The 20,402-nt window shown below is 40.8% G+C and overlaps 1 protein-coding gene across 10 annotated transcripts in view; it reads left to right on the top strand.

Moving 5' to 3' along the window:
• Nucleotides 1-20,402, top strand: part of ATP2B2 (ATPase plasma membrane Ca2+ transporting 2) — a 374,808-nt gene that overhangs the window by 325,188 nt on the left and 29,218 nt on the right. For all 10 annotated transcript variants that reach the window (XR_014895541.1, XM_085302465.1, XM_085302464.1 and 7 more), the window contains 5 exons: nt 3,020-3,199; nt 4,285-4,372; nt 10,569-10,675; nt 11,338-11,529; nt 19,704-19,917. Coding sequence is in view for 9 of the 10 variants with exons in the window: in XM_085302465.1 (XP_085158591.1) it covers nt 3,020-3,199; nt 4,285-4,372; nt 10,569-10,675; nt 11,338-11,529; nt 19,704-19,917 (781 nt within the window). In the remaining variant the exon portion in view is untranslated. The remainder of the gene's footprint in view (nt 1-3,019; nt 3,200-4,284; nt 4,373-10,568; nt 10,676-11,337; nt 11,530-19,703; nt 19,918-20,402) is intronic.

Here is a 20,402-nt window from a genome sequence, read left to right as displayed (position 1 = left end):
TCCTGCGCCGGCAGAAACCGCCTGGGTGAGCTCAGCGGCGACAGGCAGCAGCTCTCCGGCCGCAGCTGCAGCGCGGCCAGGGGACACTCGTGACTTTTACGCTGCGTGTTGCATACCTCCTTGTTTCTTTRGGTGGATTAATTCAGAGATAAATCCAGATTTATTCGTTATCAGTAGCTTTTTTATCATGCACTAAACTACCTGCTAGATTTTTTTGCTTTTGTATTAGGTTTTTATTTACATTATTTTTTGATAAAGACCAAATAGAATCATGTCTTGTGCCTCTAGAGATTTGTCTGTTGATTTTGACAGTCTTTTTGAATTGATTTCAATGAGTCTTGCTCTTGCTAATTTGCCAAAGTACACCTACAATCTCTTATTTCTGGGGGAAAAAACATAAATCACTTCCAAATTTCACCTGTTTATTTGTCACTTGATTCTGATCTGTATTCCTGCATTGGATGACTTATGCAGGCATGCATTAAAAGATCTTCTTTGTAGGAAGAAAATAAAATCAGAATTTTTAAATGTATACTTAAATTCTGCAAGCTGATGGAAAATATCTGCTTCCACTGCCTACTCAGTCTGCCAACACTCTCTCTTCCCTATAGCAATAAAAAATATGAACAATATTTTAACCATAATTACTGTACACAGTGTTCAACCAGATACCACCCACCAGCTGTCCAAAAATAAGAGGAGAGGAAAATAGAATTATTTCTCTTGTTATGTGAGAGTTTGAGGTGCATTTGAAACTAGGTTGTCCTCCCATGACCTTGCTGAAAAGGCCTGGCATTTTATCTGACTATTTCAGGTGTTTGTGTTTGTACTGTAATTTATTTTTCTCCTTCATGGTTCTTATTCCATGCTGGATTTACAGGTAGTCACCTAGACCTGTCGTACCCTATGCTTGGGGGTCCCCACAGGTAAAGCGGAGACTGAGGGCATTCCACATTGGCAAATGGAATAAAATCAGCATTATTAATGTGAAAAATGGGCAAATCAGGAGAGACGTTTACTTAAGTAATACACGTGGTCTGTTTGTGTGTCCTCCCTTGGGGGCTGTTTCATGKCTTTACCGAGTCTTCGGGGGCGGCAGCTCGGGGAAGGGTAAAGCCCCGTCCCTTGCTGGGTTTCGGAGACGAGAGGCTGCTAGAAGCGCAGCACCGGCCCGGCTGGGCCCGAGCGGGAGCCGCCAAGCGAGAGGCGACGTCCTGCCCCCGCCTGTGGCTCTGGAGGGGGTCGCGGCACCTGGCCGTGCGCAGACCTAGCAGTGCCCTGTTGCGCACGGTGACTCCCCCTGCTAACGTTTCCTGCGCTGGAAATGAGAGGAGGTTCAAAGGGATGAATCCAGCCGTCAGCTTGCCTTGGGTTTGCCGTGAGCGCGTCGCGGTCCGGCGCCGAACGGGCTGGCGAGCAGGGCAGCRCGTCGCTGTTCCAGCCAGCAGGCTCCCTTCTGCTACCCGTTCTTGAGCTAAATAGGGTAGTATTTTGTGTGTCGTGAAAATCACTGATAAGTTAATTTTAAATGAAAGTTGTTTTCATAATCATATCCTTTGCTTAGTAGTTTCTCTAGAAAATCCATGATTGTCTGCAGCGTTCACCCAAGTCGGACGATCCGGTTCGGCTAGGTGCGTCCRTAGGCCGTCTGCAGGAGCTCAGCTGGTGATTAAACACCCATTTGCAGTCAGTGGTGAAGTGAACGTGTTCGGATGCGGCTTTGTGTGCGCCTTATGCACAGCTAGGCAATGCGCAGAGCCACCAGCTCAGTCTAGGCCTCTGGTGCTGTTTTGACTAGCGGGGAAACCTGCACAGCACCTCGGCGCTGACTCTGGGTCGCTGCCGGCTGTCCAGGGATTGATCCAAGCCATCCTCTTCTGGGGATCCTTTTCCTCTCGGCCGAACAGGCGGTCACACTGTGCTGCCTGCAGCTCTGTGGTGGGTTTCTGCTTCCTGGAGGAATCCTGTGGTGCCCTTAGCCTCCCCAAGTACAACTGGAAAGTGGGAGAAGTGGTGCTGTATGGCAGGTATCAATCTAGACTGTTCGTGACTGTTAAAACACATTTTTTATTCATCTGTTTCCAAGAATATTGTTATTTTTTTCTTGGAAAAAAGATGCTTTCACTGTTTGGAGTGATTAATTAATAAGCAGTGAATTGTCATTAATTATAATATAGTTTAAGGGAACTGAATTTATTTTCCATCCAACATTGAATTCTAGATATACAGCCTTTCTGTTGACACTTACATAACATAATCAGGTGGCTGTTTTAAAAGAGTTTTCTTTAATTATTAGGAATCCATTTCTTAGCTTTCTTAGTATTTGCACATTTTCTTTATCAAAAATTGTTTTCTTTTAAAATAAGCTGTATATGATGTCCAGTCAATGTTAGTCCTACGTTAGTCTCATGGACCCTGTTATACATTGAATTCTTGCATTGCATACCATGCAACAGGAAAAGCCAGTCTCACATTGAAGGGATTATAACTAAAAGCATGATTCGTTGTCACAGTCTTGAAATAAATATGTAARTGATTTGTAAAATTTGCCACTTATATACTTAGAAATTTCACCTGATGATATGCATGAATTATTGTATGGTGCTAAATTATAGTGACTTTTTAGGTAATCTTATCGAAAGAAAAGTTTGAATCAGCAGATAGATAGCTTTTCTTTAAAAAATACATGTATACTCAGTTCATGTTTTCATGTATATGTGAAATGCTAATTTTAGCCTGCTATACTTTGACGCTAAAGGCCCAAAAAAGCTACAGAGCAACTTGCCTTCAAGTCAGGAGAATCTTTAGGCAACTGATGTGAAAAGCAATTTCTGTACTCTTCCCTAAAAGACTGGTCTTGCCTGCAGTGTAACCTCAACTGCATAAACGCCAGAGAGCCGCAATATATATGACCTCTGTTTTTGTTCCTTAAAACTTCTCAACCTCCAAATATTCTGTGGGGAAACATCTGGTATCTCAAATCCAGGAATTTTCATGCCCTGATATATTGTGTTTGTAGGTCCCTGAAGCCATAAGAAAGTGCCAGCGAGCTGGAATTACGGTCCGAATGGTCACTGGAGACAACATCAACACAGCGCGTGCCATTGCCATAAAATGTGGAATCATTCATCCAGGAGAAGACTTCCTCTGCCTTGAAGGGAAAGAGTTTAACAGAAGGATTCGAAATGAGAAGGGGGAGGTAACTGATATTCTAAAGCCATGCATGTTAGAAAACATAGCGTGAACACGGAAACGTTTCTTTTTCACCGGTGTGTAGCTCATTTCAATACAGACTATGCAGAGAGACTGGTGCTTTTTCTTAGCGGWAACCTTTTGTAATCTAAAATGCCACTGAAAATCCAGCCATTGCTTGTCGTGCATTTGAAATTGCTTGTGCAGAGCTATTACCAGGTTAGTGCCAGCTTCATTCAGCAGTTTTTTGAACCACAGCATTACTCTATATGTAATAACTAAGCAGATTAAGAACAGTTTTGTTGGCAAAGAGGAGAAAGAACTCAATGCTAGTAAGTCTTAATAAGTCTGCATCTCCTAAAAAGTGCAGTCTGTAGTGTAAACCAACTACCCTCATTTCTTTATTTTATACCACTTTATCTAACTCCTGTACTGCTGTATCCACCAGTCTAATGACCTGAATAAACTTATCTATTCTTCAGGAGATTTTTAGCTTCTCTTTTAAAGTATAGAGCCAACATATAGGTTATTGAAACCAACTTTAAAAAAGTAAACTCTGTGCTGTATCTTTGAGTTCATCGCTAATAGAGTCATTTGCTCCTTGCAACTCCTGGCAACATATGTGCTATCCTGGACTTGTTCTTATCACTAATGGTTACACAGACAAAATCCTGCCATTATAGGTGGCAAAATGAGATAAAGAACTTGGATTTATGTGTACAATTTAGTAGGACAGCACCCAATAACACTCTTACTTGTAAACATGTTTCATCAGCTTTGAGGAACTTCCCTATCTTACATCTAAAGTCATGTTTCTGAGTAGAATTATCCATAAAGGCAATAACGAAAGCCGTYTGGATACTGTGGCACATCTGACCTACGCTAGCCAACAACTGATTTTGGTTAGTAGAAAACTGGTTGTTTTTTCGACCTTGCCTTCCACTTCAGTATTTATTGTTATTGCTGGTTTTTGTTCTGTGCTTTTGGAGAGAAGTTCCAGATCTCAGTAGTGAAGTGAATCATTTGCCACATGGACACAAATATATTTGCGTTTTGCTTATCATAAACTAAGAATTTTACTGTTATTTTCAGATTGAGCAAGAGCGGATTGACAAAATCTGGCCAAAGCTTCGAGTGCTTGCTCGCTCGTCTCCCACTGACAAGCACACTTTGGTAAAAGGTGAGTACATAAAATCTTCAAGTGTGAGTGTGCCTAAAATAGCATCAGAGTATACTTGACTTTGTCTTCTGCATTGCAAACTGTTAAAACAGTATCAGAGCTGTTATTTTGAATAACATATCAGTGTCATGAATGTAATTCAAGCAAATTTTCTTGGCAGCCAAGTTCCTTGTAATGTAATCTCTTATTTTTCTTGTGACTTTTCACTGCAGTAGAATGAGGCTCTCAAAGGGAAGGGAAAATGTGTGTTTGCTGTTTAGGGGGAAAATACTAATGAGAAATGGCTTGTTCTTCATACAAATAAGAGGGAGGATGGGTTTTCTCATCTTTGCGTATGCCTATTCATGAAGGAGACAAGAAGAAGCTCATTTAGAGTAAATCACCAGTACTGAAGTTTTTGTGCATCTATTCTCAGACAATTAATTTGAAATAGCATTCTAAGGCAAAAACTTTTCATGTTACCAAAGCAGCTGAGGTCACGTGACTAGGAGCTGTCCTCATTAGCATTAATTGCAAGGAGATACGTTAAGATGATTCCAATTTTCCTATGGGCTTATTTAATTCTACAGTTTGCATTGGCTTCCTTTAGATTTGTGGATGTATTTTTAGAATCTGGTTTTGTCCTATAAAAACTGCACTGTGCAAACCATGTTTTCTTACCACACCATCTGCAGATGCCATGCTCCTGTAAAAGAGGGATGATGTGTGTTTCAGTGTTCTTTAAATAGCTGTATTCAAATCTGTAACCAACCCTTCTTGTTGGCGTGGTATCTTATTCTATTGACCTTGAAGCTCATACTGAAAAGCCAATTTATTAAACCAGAAAATTTATAATCAAGGATAACATAATTTCTGGCCATGAAAATATGTTTTCAGACAGTTGACTACTTTAAAAAAAATAATAATAATAATAATTCAAATTTAGGTAAGAAATGATTTCTGGCTCTATCTTTTGGGGGTAACAAACTTGTATTGGTATGACTCCACTGGTTATAACAGCTTTTGAGTTGAAACAAATTGTGTTTCATAAAGTGGATTAGATAAGTCTCTGGCGAGTACTCATTTGAATCACGCAAGATTTTCCCTTAAGAGGAAAACGTAATCATTGTCAGACTAAAAGAAATCAGCAAATAGCTGAAGAGAAATATGCAATAAATTATTGATAAGTTTTATAGCTTGTGCACTTCAATAATCCAAAAAAAATTTATTACTACTGAATGCCTTATGTAACTAATACCATCAAAGTTTTAGAGATGCAGCAAATGATAGAGCAATTAAGTATCTAATGAAGTTCAAGAACAAGTCTGTGGAAATCATGATGGAATATTTTGGCTTGTATTTCTCCAAGGGCCATTAAAAGTTACAAGAAACTATTTAAATGTTCGCTAGTTTTGGCCCTATTGTGAAAATGTTATGTGTTTCTCAGACATTTGTGGGATCAAGAGGATTTTCTCCTCTTTGATGTACTCTATCTGCTCTAGGGCAAAAACACACATCACAAAATAAACTTTTTTTTATCATTAATTTTTAATGACATATGGCTGCTGGAGGGAATATTTTTTTCTCCTTAACGTAGCACTATCACACCCACCAAAAGGATCGTTTTTATTTTGCATTTTTGTTTTCAGTACTGTTAAGGGACTAGAGAAAGGCACTGTTCAGCATTTCAGGTTGGGCAGATAATGTTCTCTCAAATATTTATGGCTTTGAAGTAGATGTAGATTTTTTTAAAAAGTTGTCAAAATGGTTTATCATCACAAAGTGCTTCAATGAACCTAAAATGTTTCAGTGAAGTATCTCAAATGTAATTGAAAAACAATCTCTTATGGCCTTCAAGAAGTCCGTTGGAATTATTTTATAGCATTTTACTTTAATTCGACATACAGCTATAAGACTGCATATCACCTATACTGATGTGTTATTACAATGATATTGCTGATATATTCCAATATTCTAATATGGTTTTTAAAAATAATACAGGAAGCAGCTACTTAATGCTGGTTGAAACATCATCATCATTTTATCAAGAAAAGTATTGAGAAGATAAACTAAGTATTTGGTTTACTAGTTAAAGAAACAGTGATTTCCAATGTCTTTAAATTAGACTGGAATGATTATTTCATTAAAAATGAATATTCTTTTCTACTGTAAGGCTGTTTTATTAAAAAGCACAAGAGGAACTTTTATCTTTCAACAAAGAGAGCATATTTAAGATTGACCCCTATTACTAAACACTTCAAATATAATGGCATAGGATGGTATTTTACTCCTGACCTCATTACTATGGACACGTCATGAGCTACGTAAAGTAATAAAAAATACAGAAAAACACATTAATTGGAATTCCAAAACTAAATATCAGCGTTTTGCAAATTAGACATGGTTTCAATTTCTGTTTGAGAGAAATTTTAAGTATTTATTCAACTTCACATGAAAAAATATCCAGAAAACTGATGTGTTCCACAGCGCAGAAAGTCTCCCAATTCTCCCTGGAAGTRAGCAAGATAAAAACAGCTTAAAGGCAGCAGGATCCTGTGTCTGAATCCAGAGTTCTGTGTTCTGTACCTACAGGCTGTGTTAAGTCCCCACTTTGTGGGAGACCCTGATGCTTTCGTGGTTCCCCTCTTCTGTTTCAGTGTTACAATACAAAGCCCATTGACAGTGCACATTCAGTATGGAAATCCATACATTTTAGCCATATTTTTTTCTGATGTGATCATGAACTCTGTGAAATGCTCATTGCTTAACAATTGCCAGTTCTATCTGTAATGTTATATGTAAAGTTTTTACATTAACCTCTAGAGATCTATTCCTGCACATACTTAGGCCTGTAGCTAAATTTAATTTAATTTTTCTCTTTCAGATAGATATCTCAAATTGCTGTTAGACTACCAAGGAGATTAAAAGTTAGGATGTATTAAATCTAATCTAAACAGATCATGCATATGAAAATATATTACTGTATTTGTCTATGTTCAGTTTGTCAAAGAAATGTTTAAATAACAGGATGATCAACTATCCTGCATCAGTAACAACTGAACTGATGAAGACTGTTTTACTGTAGCTAAGTTTTCCCCTTCTGCCTCTGTTTTGAGTTAATCAGTAGAAACAGCAAGAGACAKCTAAACTAGGAATTTTTTTTTCCTCCCCAAACCAACAGTTTCTTACTGATGCGACTCTAAGGATGGCYGTGCAACTGAAAATTGGTAAAACGAAGTGGTATTTGTTCTGCAGGAAAGCGAACCCTGAGGCTGCACTTGACATTTTTGATCTGAGCGATGGGTATAGAGAGTTTCCTTGTAAAAGAAATGGAAGACACATTGTTGATCACATTCTTTACAATATTATCTGGAATGGATTTTATTTAACGTTTGCTTGATGTTAGATGGGAGGAAAGTGGGAAGTATATGATGCATTTCCCTTTTAGCTGTGTATGAGATGCTGGTATCTTTTATAGTGGGCTTGTGCATGTAGTGCCCCTCTTGATAGCTATACAAAGTTGTTTAAAAAAAGAGAAAAAAATATCTTTTGCTCGTAAGAAGCAAGTTGCCTTCCTCTGAAAAACTGATGCCTTATAAAAGGCGCATTGCTTTGCCCCTGATTTCTGCACCATCAGCGCAATGTGTGTGTGTGGAGCATACTGTTGTTTTACGCTCAACATACTGTAGTTTTATGCTCTAGGTGTATTTCTGCAGCTGTTGAACAAAATCATTTTTGACAGAGAAAAATTGTTGCCGACAGCTTAAGATGAGGGCACAGAGCAGTGAAGTAGTGAAGGCTATTTTGGGAAGAAGCTTTGCTGCGTTTCAGGAATTCCCTTGCGGTACCTTGCAGACCTGTTTTTATTAAAAATACTGTATGTAAGCATTCAGCTGGAGTAGTGAGGTGTATCTTGAAGAACTGTCCTGGCACTTAGACATGATTGATTAATACTGAATTTTCTTTTTAGCTGTTGTGAAGGGGTGGGAAGGCCAGCGAAGGGTAAAGAACTGGGCATCCTCTTCACTGGCAGTCTGTCAGGTCATAGCCTTATTCAGGTTTATTGAATTAGTGAGTTATTCAGCTCAGAATTATTGAGCCGAAACTTTATTGCGACTATTAACAGAAAAAAAAATATAAAAAAAAAAAAGAAAAAGGAAAGAAAAGTAAAATAAATCATGGGTAGGAAAGAGGAGGTTGCTGGAAAGAAGACAACCACTTAGAAATGTGGGGGAGAGGAGGAGGAGGAGGAGGAGGAGGAATGGCCATGGCGAACCCTCTGAATCCCAGCTGATACCGTTCCATTTCAGAAGCGGGACTGAACCCCAAAGGAAAGCTCCTCAGAGACCCTCTCTTCCCGTGAACAGCGCTCGGGTCCCACGCGCTCGACCCGGCCCCAGCGGCGCTTGCGGGCTGGAGGCGGGTGGCTGGGCCGCCGCGGCCGCCGCTCGGCCCTTCCGCGCCTGCCGTAGGGCAGCTCTGCTCCGCTCCGCTCCGCTCCGCAGCGGCTTTGCTCATCACGGCACAGCTGTCCGGTTTGCTGTGATGGGTAGAAATGACAGCGGAAGCTTGTAAATGACTACCGACCCTTGGAAGTGAGCCGGCAGCAGTTGCCTGACGCGCAGCAGCGGGGTAGGGCGATCGCGGGCACGAGGCGGCCGCGCGCGCCCTGCYGGGGCCGTCTGCTCCCGCGAGGGACCCAGCGCAGGCGGCGTCAAAGCAGCCACAAGTGCGGGCAGGGGGACTGCCTCTTCAGACTGCTGCTCTCCACCCGGCTGGAGCTGCTAACGGCACGATGCGTCACAGTTTCAAGTTAGTTCTGCAGAAGCTTAGCGTATTAATTTAACATCAGAGGGTGTGCTAGTAACAAGCAGTGAAGACAAATATGAACGAACAGGAGTGCTGATATTCCTGTTTGTTCAGTTAAAGCAAGGGTAAATCACCCCAATAAACTGAAAACTCCAAATATAAGACCTTATCAGAATAATACGCCATTTATGAGAGTTCATGCTGCCAGTGGAAAGTGGGTTTGGTTTGGTTTGGTTTGGTTTGGTTTGGTTTTCTTCATAAGACTGAAAAAATACAAGGCATGTACTGCCTCTGTCCTGCTTCGCAATTTTCTGGGTACCTGATAAGCCAGAGCTTTGCCAAAAGACAGCTTTTGCTCTCTAATCTGCGATTTCCTATTCCTATTTATTTATCTGATATATTAGTTATTTATTTCAACTTTTCACACTGGGTAGGTTTTGATAATTGCTTTTGAGAGGATACAGCTTTGTGTAAAATTTGTTGGGAGGGAGAAAATGACAAAATTCCTTTGCTAAGTTGCTAATAAAGAGAGTTGTTCTTGGATCTTGCACAGAAATCCCATGTCCCTATATGCAGTTGGCAAACGGCCTGACATGGAAGTAAGATACGAGTGGAGAATAGTTCCCATCCAGTGAAAATACAGAGCTGCTTCTGTGACCTTAGAAATGCTATTTCCTCTTTACTCTCCCCATCTCCATAAGTGGAAGACACTTTCCTTTGTGCTAGTTGGGTGAAATTTGATTCATTCAGTGTTTAAAGTATATTAATTTTGAGATCCTTTAATGAAAGGAATGAGAAATCATTTCACTATGACTGTTGTATTAAAATGAGTGACTCTAGAATTTAAAGACTGTATCTTCTTAATCACTGTTTGGCAGAGGTGGACGCACCTCTGTTAAAATGCTACTTTGGCTCCAGCTAAATAAAATTCATCAATGCCRTTTGTTATCTTTAGGTTAAACTGATTCCTGGAAGGCATCCCAGTGAAGCAGATATTACCATTCAGACAGTTTAGGAAAGCTTTAGGCATGAGCTTAATCAGCAGAATATTTCTGTTGAAGTTTATCAGAGAGCTGGACTGAAATGAGTTTTCTTGGACACATAACTTCAAATAGTAGAAGTCTTCAAGAACCCCATGAGATAATCTCATTCCCTTTGAAGTCTGTGCAAGTTTTGTTGACGATTTAATGTGGCAGGATGAAACCTTTCCACAGAAATTGTAGTAGTGATGTCTAGTAGTGTACAGTAGTGATGACACTGTTTATTTTTTGTAAGAATAAACTATTAATATCCATAAGACTTAGGCTGGCTATATTACACAGAGCCTGCTACTTTTTAGCAGGAAGGTGTATCTTGCTGATTATTTTGTATGTATGTATGTATACACACACATGTACATTTTTTGCAGGTATTATTGACAGCACACAGGTGGAACAGAGGCAGGTTGTAGCTGTGACGGGTGATGGAACCAATGATGGACCAGCGCTTAAAAAAGCTGATGTTGGCTTTGCAATGGTATCATCTTAAGCACTTTTATTGCTGTTTGTGTCATTATAAACTTGCCATTTCATTATAAGCTTGCTATAACAGAATTTTTTCATTCATGAAATGTCGAGAAAGTTATTTATTTATTACTTGCTCAATGAAGTAATAAATTGGAGTTATGTTGCTTCAGAACCCTCTAATTTACAGTGATAAATTCAGAGGTCTTGTTTTGATCATTTTTCAATATTTTATCTAAGGTAATTTCTGAAAATATGCAGAATCCTATGCCAGTTCAGAAAAATGAACTGTATTCTTCACAACAGTTGAATACTATTTTGATTTAGTAAAATCTATTGCTATAAGTAAAGATGTTATCTTCTCAGCGTATTCTGGCTCTGAATACAAATGAATATGCTGTAATATATATTGAGATACATAATTCTAATTTGTGTTAGCAATTCTGTTCATGTATATTAATATCAACAATAAAAACAGTTTAAGCAGAAATTCAGTAGTCAGTAAACTGATAATTTAAAACACACTATTTCATCATATGCATTCCACTGCTTTCCATCAAATTCCTTTTCCACCTCCTTACTCATTTTCAAAATAGTCCCAATTTACAAATTACCTAGCAAACATAAAATGCAGATTATACTCAGCAGTCACAATTCACAATTAATTTTTTCCAGGGTATTGCTGGTACAGATGTTGCAAAGGAAGCCTCAGATATTATCCTAACAGACGACAATTTCAGCAGCATTGTGAAGGCTGTAATGTGGGGCCGTAACGTCTATGACAGTATCTCCAAGTTCCTGCAGTTCCAGCTCACTGTGAACATTGTGGCTGTGATTGTGGCTTTCACTGGAGCCTGCATCACCCAGGTAAGGTTAACCTCAGGCACTGCTTGGAGCGGGCCGGCAAATCCGCCGAGGCTACGTTGTTTTCTTTTAAGTGAAGTGAGTTTACATTTAATTCTTACTTTGTACAGCAGAAAGCGTGCTTTCTGAAGGTCCTCTGGAAATTAAGAGTGTATTTTGCATCGAGCTGATAAGTGTGGAATAGCTGTTGACAAAAGGGRGAGTACTAATGCATATTCTCCTGGAAGTGAACTGCTTTTAGGAGCAGTGGTGCCTCCACCCAGCTTGCTGGTTTTGGTTATGTATTGTGGTCATGACTGTGCCTGGGGTGACACGACAGAAAAGGGGAGTGGGAGAAAGAGGAGGGCAGGTATCCTTGCCTTTTCCCTTTCACTATTAAATGCATCTTTCTTAATGGTTTATGGAACAAGATTGTTATTTTCAATATGGAAGGACTGACACACGAAAGTAATCCTAACAGGGAAGCTTTTAGACTGATGATAAGACAATTATTTTGTTGCTTTAAGGTAAGTGCCTTTAATTTTAGGGCAAATAACAAAATGATCAAATGACACATACAGTTGGACTTCAGTCTCTTGTTCTCCCTCCAGATTAATTTCTATTGCAATCCTGGTGTGCATGTAACATATCTAGGTCTTTTACAGAAGCATAYGTGAGTGTAAACCACAACTGTTTCCTTCATATTACTACTTTTTCATTAATAAAATTAAGTTCTCTCTGATTTGGCAAGAAAACAAGCTACATTTAGTGCAGCATGAGGTTTTTGTCCTTCATTAGAAAATAGCAGAACATGCCRTTTTTAGTACTGTCACCTGCCAACCCTAAAATAATGTATATTTCAAGAGAAGCCTCGGGCGCTGCACAGAGGTGCTGTTACAGAAGGCCTCCTCGGACCGCGGCGCGCCGTGGCAAAGCCGATGCTTGCCTGCGTTGCGCATTGTCCAGCGGCAGGTAGCTGTTGCAGGAGGTAAATTCCATCCCACGCGCACCTGGGCAAAACAATGAATAAGTCATTAGCTCTGCTCCAGGGTAAACTTACATTGTAATCATGGAATTGCTCCTTGAAACCAGAAACCCAGGTACCTTTACAAAACCGTGACGTCAGATTTCTCCCCAGTCTTGACTGACATTCAGAGGCCTCCCCGGTGCTGAGCGCGTACAGGCTGCAAGCCCTCAGCTTCTGCCAGCAGCCCGCGAGAGCTGGGCGAGCACAGCTGCGGTCGCCAGCTCCTCGGCGCCGAGCCGGCGCGAGGCTGGAACGGCTTCGCAGCGGTCGGACGTGGCCGTTACGGGGCAGGCGGAAGTGATCTTGAGCAAGCGAAGTAACTGCTGCGCCCTGTGCGAGGGGAGCACTGACACCGCAGTTCACTTGTTTTGCGCGGAGTAACGAATCGCCTGTGAGCCGCTGAGCGCTTGTGCCCTGCCGCGCGGCTCCCAGGCTTGGATTGCGCCTTGCTGTCGTCACGGAGCCTCTGCTGAAGAGGCAGATTAACGCGTGTTGGGACAGAGGTTGGGTAACTTTGCCTCTTCCCTTGGGAAACATTTCCAGGCACAGTGAGAAAATGTTTAGCTGTGAACGATTGTTGCTGGTAACCAGGAGTACCTGAGTAATTCTGGAAAGTGGTAAATAACAATACAGAAAAAAGTGTTAATAGCAACTTGGTAAGGGTATCATAATTGCAACTGAGATGACCACTTCTTTTAAACCCCAATTTTACAGACATTCAGTCACTGCACGTTAACATTTCTTTTAAGGTGAATTATTTTTTTTTAGTGTTCAGTGATTTTTCAATTGCTTTGTGTAAGAATGAAAGGAAATACATTCTGTTCGTTGACTAACAAATTTCATTTGTAGTCTTGAAGAGTTTAAGCATTATTAAGTCCATGCAAAGGCTATTTTAAAGCAAGTCTGGGTGGCTGTAAAGTGCATGTTCAGTAGCAAGCATGTTGCCTTCCCTAATTCTGGAGCTTCCTTTATTCTTCTCTGAATCCTTCCACTGCCTTCTGGAAGGATCTGGATCAGGCCCAGTGTGTGGGTATTGCTCCAGGGGTTGGTAAGGAAGACCAGCACAGAGCCTCTCTAGCCCACTGCTGCTGTTTATRGGTTTTTTGGTGTACACCTCCTAGGATTTCTGTATTTCAACCCAAATAGATTCTTATGCAAGTCCTTAACTCAACATTAAAACCACAAATCCAAAGGAAGTGTTTTGAAAGGGTCTAAAATTAGAGCTGCCGCAAAAAAGCAGCGGCTGATTTCCATTGTGGTCCTGGGCGCTCTGAGCTGTCTGAGTGCTGATAATCTCGAGCCGTTCTCCTTGCCGTCTCATTCAGCAAGGATTTTGCCTTAAGAATGAACATTATTATGTTAGGCTTTGACTTAAAGGTTCTAGCCAGCAAAAGGGCATTATGTTTGTTTGTCTTACAAGCTTTACTAAAAATTGCGCTTGCGAACATACTGTACCCTCCGGTTGCTATAAAAATAGCTTTAGTACAAAATGTATGAATGTCCTGAAAAATCTGGGGTGCAACGGGATGGGTGCACACAAATAGATACAGTAGTCTGCAAAACTGTGCACAGATCTTGAATTGTAATTTTGACTGAAACAGTTAAGTTCTTAATAAAGAAATGGAGCTAAAATACATAGTTTCCAAAAGGCAACACAGCTTTCTGTGACCTTGAAAATGAATATAAAGGTCTGCACTTGACTGAATTTTACTTTGCTTTTACATAGTCGGTTTGGCTTGACATACGTTGAGTATAATTTTATTCTACACTTACTACTCAGGTTAATGTTATAACAGGTTATACTTTTTGTACTGTTATACTTCAAATCTATAGTGAGAAAACTCCTAATTAGGTTGGTAGCATTTCTCACATTGCCTAATGTCAGCTCTCTCGAAACATGTGTCCTGGAATTCCGAACCTGCATACCCGGATGCTTTGAACATGAAACTTCATTTGTATTTAATGATTCCCTTTTTGGTGTTTCTTCTCTTTGGGCTTTTGAAGGTACAGAGACAAAATCTTTGTTTTGGCTAATTTTTCTAATACTTGGCTTGTGGTCTGCAMCTAAATAGACAGCTGGATATGCTGGATAACATGGTTGCAGTCTTGGTCCTGCTGTTGCATCTGCRTGTGTCTAAATACATATATGGTCGTAGCGCTACAGGAGTCCTAGTGAAACCAGTGCGGCTCTACGTTCATGGGAGTGCCCAACTATGGGAGTACGCTCTTGAGTGAAATGAGACCTCCAAGGAGCACACAGGGAGTAACACTGCCAAGCAGGAGTTGCTCCTTCTTGCTCTGCAGTACCTTAGGTGTGCCATGGAGAGACTTAAGAAAAATAATAGGCCTGTGACCACTAGCAATCATTTAAGTGTATACTGCTTTTTTCCCTCAAATATATAAATCAGTGTCCTTGCCAAGTTCCACTTCAGGAGCTATTGTTTGGTTTAATTCTTTCAGCGTTAATCAAACAACTTTTCATTTATCTACTGAATGCCTACGTCAGCAAGGTGCTGCTGGAGGGGAAATACCCACCAGATTTCTATTTTGTCCTGGTTTGCCAGTGCAAACTCTGCTACATGTACAGAGCCTGTATGACTCTGCCTGCATGTGTTTCAGTATTACGTAGCGATTATTAAGGGGTAGCAGTGAGCCTCGGAAGAATTTACTATGCAGAAGGCCAGATGGGAGCTCTGCAGTTGATTTTTTGCTATCCTCTGCCATGGTCCCAACATGAAATCATGCTAGAGATAGAGAAGTCATGTTCAAAGTAGCACAGGAATTACAGAATTAGTGCCGTGTGTTGGCAGCCTCGGGGAGGCTGCTGCCAAAGCCAAGCTGCCCCTCTGAGAAACGTAGCTTACTTCAGTCCCCTTTTCTGCTTCTAGCAGCTCAATCTACARGCCAAAAATTCTGACTTTTTGACTAATAATGAACTTTTGCATTGTGGCTCTATGTTTATATGAAGCTCTTCAAGATCTAGGTCATACAAGAAAACCAAGCTCCGAGAAGATGCTGATCAGCAGCTGGATTGGGACCGCTCAGCCTGCGGCCGCCCAGGGGCTCCCAGCTGGGCCCCCGGTGCGGGCACCACGCTCACTCGCGACACCGCAGCCGTTATTTCTGCTGGTCTCGGGTCTGTGCGGTGCGTGACACAGTGCAGCTGAGCTGTCCTGAGCAACCTTGCCTTCCACATAAGCTAATTAATTTACCTCTTGCTTCCTTCTCTGCGTGTTGTCCTATGAATGCTTTTAAAATGGTCAGGGTGTGGTGACCTTGGCCAGTTTGGCATATGATTTTGCTTTCTATTTAGCAAATCAGCTGGTTTCTTTTTTGAGTGGATTAATGAGCTACCAATTTTTTAATACATATTCTGACTTGATGCGCTGGATAACGTGGTTGCAGAGTCCTTGGTTCATTCAGTAAGGGTTCTTTTTTGGAGCTCTACCTACAGTTATTGTGAATTTTGTACCTTCAGTGAGTCAGTGCTCCATATCTTCGAGTTCCACTCGGAATTCCCGACATCCCTCACAAGACCAGGAAGTTCACCCCGTTTCCCTTCCGCAGCATATACGCAGTGCCAAGAAAATACTGCGTCATTTTATCTGCAGCTGTTAAAAAATATCAGGGTATGTACAAAATAAGCTTTTAAAAACATACTGTTCAGGCAAATGGAAACAGCTTCGTACTGGAACTATAAAGCTAGCAGGTTTATTTCTGTGCCAAATTTCAAATCTCTGCCTCCAGCTGTTGAAGCAATATAGCTATTCAAAAAGGCTGCACTAAAGTAAGAGAAAACAAAGYCCATTTTTTAACAATTTATATTCAAATTATTATTCTTTTACTTGGAGAAATGCTTAATGTTTTAGCAGACACTAGAAACTGAAAACAGTGACTCTATAGAACATTATGTTTGGAAAATTAATTAAAAAGCACTTTAACAATGAACTACTGCATGAATCACTTATTGTTTCTACAGACCTTGTTCCAAAAATGAGGATGCTGTATACTTCCATGTGTAAGGCAGTAATTTACATGGTTATAACCTTTTACTGTAGAACTATGTTTGACAAACCCTAAAAAAATAGCCCTGGCAAACTGGAAAAGGCCGTAATATAAAATCAAAGTATTAATTGCTGAGCTGTGTTTCTTGAAGACCGAGAGGCGCGGAAGCAGAATCGCGGGTGCCTCTCCTGGTCAGTGCGTACAGAGTGGGATTTAGCAGCAGCTAAGTGAGGATTGAATTTTTTTGTGGAAATGCATATAAAGTTAGCATCCTAGAAGTGCTTGTTTTTGTGAGTCTGTGTGTGCGTTCTTTGACAAATGGGAGTAAAGAGGTAAGGGTAGAAACACCTTTATACTCCCTTACAGCTTGTCAACTAAATCAAAAGTAACAAGCTCTAAAATTTGTGAGGCTCTGTGTGTCACAAAGGATTTGCAGTTTATTTCCAGCCTTTGGTGATTTGTACTTTTACGTGTTTCCAAGAGGAAGTGTAACATCACTTGATTTAAGGGACATTTTCCTTTTACCTTTAGGCCAATGCTAACCTATTCCAAGGTCAAGTGGAAAAGAATTTGACAAATAAGTGGTGATTTTGGGTGGTTTGCAGTTTGAATGGCTTTCATCCGCAAAGTTTGTCAGAAAGCGAACAGAGAATTCTTTGGCTAGTCAGTTAGTGGCCACAGTGCAGCAAAAAGAGCACTGAATCTGCATGGCGCTTGCGCAGCCCAGGTGACTAGAGGTGCCGCGGAAGGCTAAGCACCCTAGCTGATCGGTATTTTCCTCAGTTTCCACCAACTAATCAGAAATCAGATAGAGCTGCAGTGGAAATCTCATTCCGCTGCCTGCCCAGGCTAATGTGTATTTAATGGTTTGCATCGGCGTAGAATGAGCCCGCGGGGCTGCGTGGCACGGCCGGTGACGGCCAGCGCTGCGGCCGCCGCAGCGGTCCGCGGAGCGCGCCGGGGCGGCGGGCTGAGGACAGCCCCGTGCCGGAACGGCCGATTACAGCGGGCTGATCTGGAGACCGAGCGCGTTTGCAGAGTTAGGGCGGAGAGTCTGACTGCTCGTTACGTTCGGAACACGTCAGGCTCCGACGGACGCCTGAACAGAAGCCCAACAGGCAAATTTGTTTTATTGAYGTGGAAGTCGGCACGTGAAGCAGAAAATTCAGAGAATGTTTCTGAAAAAAACTTACTAACCAGGCAGGTAAAACAAGGCAAATTCTTCAATAGAAAACAGGCTTTTCTTACCTCTGTACGTTGTGTCCAGCTCTCTTGTTCTCCGAGTCCGGTGAACAAACTGCTTGTAGTACCAGCACCCTCCTTGTTTCAGCCATCACTGACTGACTGTAATTATTAATCAAATATGAATAAAAATTAGATCTCAGATTTCTGACAAAGTTTGTCATGATTGTTTACGGTTCAGTCTTTTAGGCACCTCTAAAAATAAGGATCTTTCCCTTTTCTGCAAGTGCATATGAAGTGAGTGAACTAAGCTCTCCCGGTAACCTGAGGTAAATGCAACCCATGGCCAAGAGGTCTCCAATCTGTTAAGGCTAATCACCCTCTCCCCCCTGGGGAATGGACCTCTAAGGCTTAGAAACAGGAGGCTGCTTTTCACATTCCCCTTGAGTAAGTAAAAAATCAGTGTTTTTGTTACTTAAGAAAAAAAATCAATACATGTGATAAAATCAAATGTATCAAAATATCTATGAATTAAGCGTTTTTTAAAAAGTTTTTGAAAGGAAAAAACCTTTATCTCAAGGGAGACTTAAAATATAAATGAAATCYACCAAGTACGAGACGACTTGCCCTTGTTCTCTATGCTTGCTTCRTATCGGCCCTCATTATTTGAATTTACATACAAAATGCAGTATTTCATTTTGATTGGGCTTGATTTGGCTTGTGTACTGTCCCGCACACTTCTCTGCTTTMCTACTGCACCATGGTAAAATATGTAATACATAAAAACAGTGCTCTCAACTTCAAACTTTCACGCTGTAGATTAACTCCCTTCTGTGGTAAGTTTTGTCAGAACAGTATCTTATTACTTTACAGATTTTTGTTTTCCTAATAAAATATGAACAGAATGCAGATTTCAGTGATGAAGCCTATTTTATATTCAGACTAAAGGCACTGGAAGTTGTGAATTTAAAAGAATCTCATTCATTTTTTGTGATATGGCTTCCAGAAGTGATTGCAACGATGTCTTACAGCTGCCCCAAAGAACGACGGACAGAGATCATTAGCCAAACCCTTCTAGTAGTCATCAGCATTTTCTCTTGAAATCTGTATTGGTCTTCTTTATTTATTTWATTTTATTTTGTTCTAAACATCCTCTAAAGTCCTTTGTAATATGACCATAGACTGTTTCCTTCTTGAATTAAGTGAGGAAAGAGCTCCTTCTAGTGGTTGGTGATCTGGTTGGTTCAGATAGAAATACTTCATCCTGACAAGTAGTAGTAAAGTGTTTTCTTTTYYYYYYCCCCCTATATTTTTTGTTTCATAGTCTCAAATGTGCCGTCCTGTAATTCAGAAAATGGCTCAATTTTTTTTTTTACTCTTAAGGCTTTGATATGTTTTAATGAGCTTCTGAATAATTTTTAATGCRAATACCCAGCGTTTTTTCTTCATAACCATTTTAAAAGGTAAGACCTGTACTAAGACTGTCTTAGTAATTGTTCCATCATTTTTGAGTAATTTCARGTTGTTTCTAATAAACATATATGTAAATTCTAATATAGTGAAACCTGACTTTTTACATCGTTAGTGTAATTTTTCTTCCAGGAAAAAAAAATCATATTACTTAGTTACCTAAATCTAGCTGAGAATTCAAGCATGACATGCAAAATACCACAGCATRTTATAAAATGAATTATAAAATAGTTAATGTTTTTTAAGATTTGTGTGATGGTAAATATTCCTTATTGAAAAGACTTGAGTGAAATCATTTATCTTTGCCCAGGAAGAGGGGCACTTTGTATTTCTTGTGCAGTTCTCGCATAAGAAATACCAGAAGGATCCGGCTGGGACTGAGCAAAGGTCCGTGTATTTCAGTATCCCGCCTTCAAGGCTGCTGGCAGTCGCACAGTAAGATGAAAACGCCGTAAGTGAATTGACAACATTTCTCTTTCTAGGATGTAGGTAACTTTCCAGTGTGTCTCCACAGGACTCTCCCCTGAAAGCTGTGCAGATGCTGTGGGTCAATCTGATCATGGACACCTTCGCCTCGCTCGCTCTGGCCACCGAGCCCCCGACAGAAGCCCTGCTGCTACGAAAGCCGTACGGCCGGAACAAGCCCCTCATATCGCGCACCATGATGAAGAACATTCTGGGCCATGCTGTCTATCAGCTTACTCTCATATTCACACTTCTTTTTGTTGGTAAGAAAGTTTGTTAGGCTTGTTGCTTCGTTTAGAAGCAGCCTGATAGTGAAGCCCGACACGTCAAAACGTGCTATGGGTAGCTGCTTAGCGCACGTCCCGAGCCTGCTGAGCAGCTAGCGGGACTGAGCTGCACAGCGGGATCTGAAGCACTGAAGGGGAAACTTAAGAGACCCAACAGAGGGTCAGTAGAAAGAACGGGGATCGTACGTCCCTTGCGCTGGGACGGGCCTCTGTGCGTTTTTCTTGCCTCCTAAACAAAACCTAGGTTTGGGCTTTGGAAGTATTTCTAAAGACAACATAAAAGGTTGTATTTTAATCAGAGTATCTGYCCTGATCCTTCTGTACTGATATTTCATCTTGGGACTTGTCATCTTTAGCAACAAATAAAACAAAACCAACAAAAATCAAAATCAATTTTGCCACTACCTGGAGGTGCTCAAATTAGGGAGTAAAATGTTTGCTCTCAAGAAATAATATGGAAA

Source organism: Rhea americana, unplaced genomic scaffold (genome assembly GCF_003343005.1).
Source record: "Rhea americana isolate MKP2758 unplaced genomic scaffold, rheAme1 scaffold_19, whole genome shotgun sequence".
NCBI classification, from domain to species: Eukaryota; Metazoa; Chordata; class Aves; order Rheiformes; family Rheidae; genus Rhea; species Rhea americana.
The sequence above is the reverse complement of the archived record's forward strand: the minus strand, read 5'-3'. Positions and strand labels throughout refer to the sequence as shown.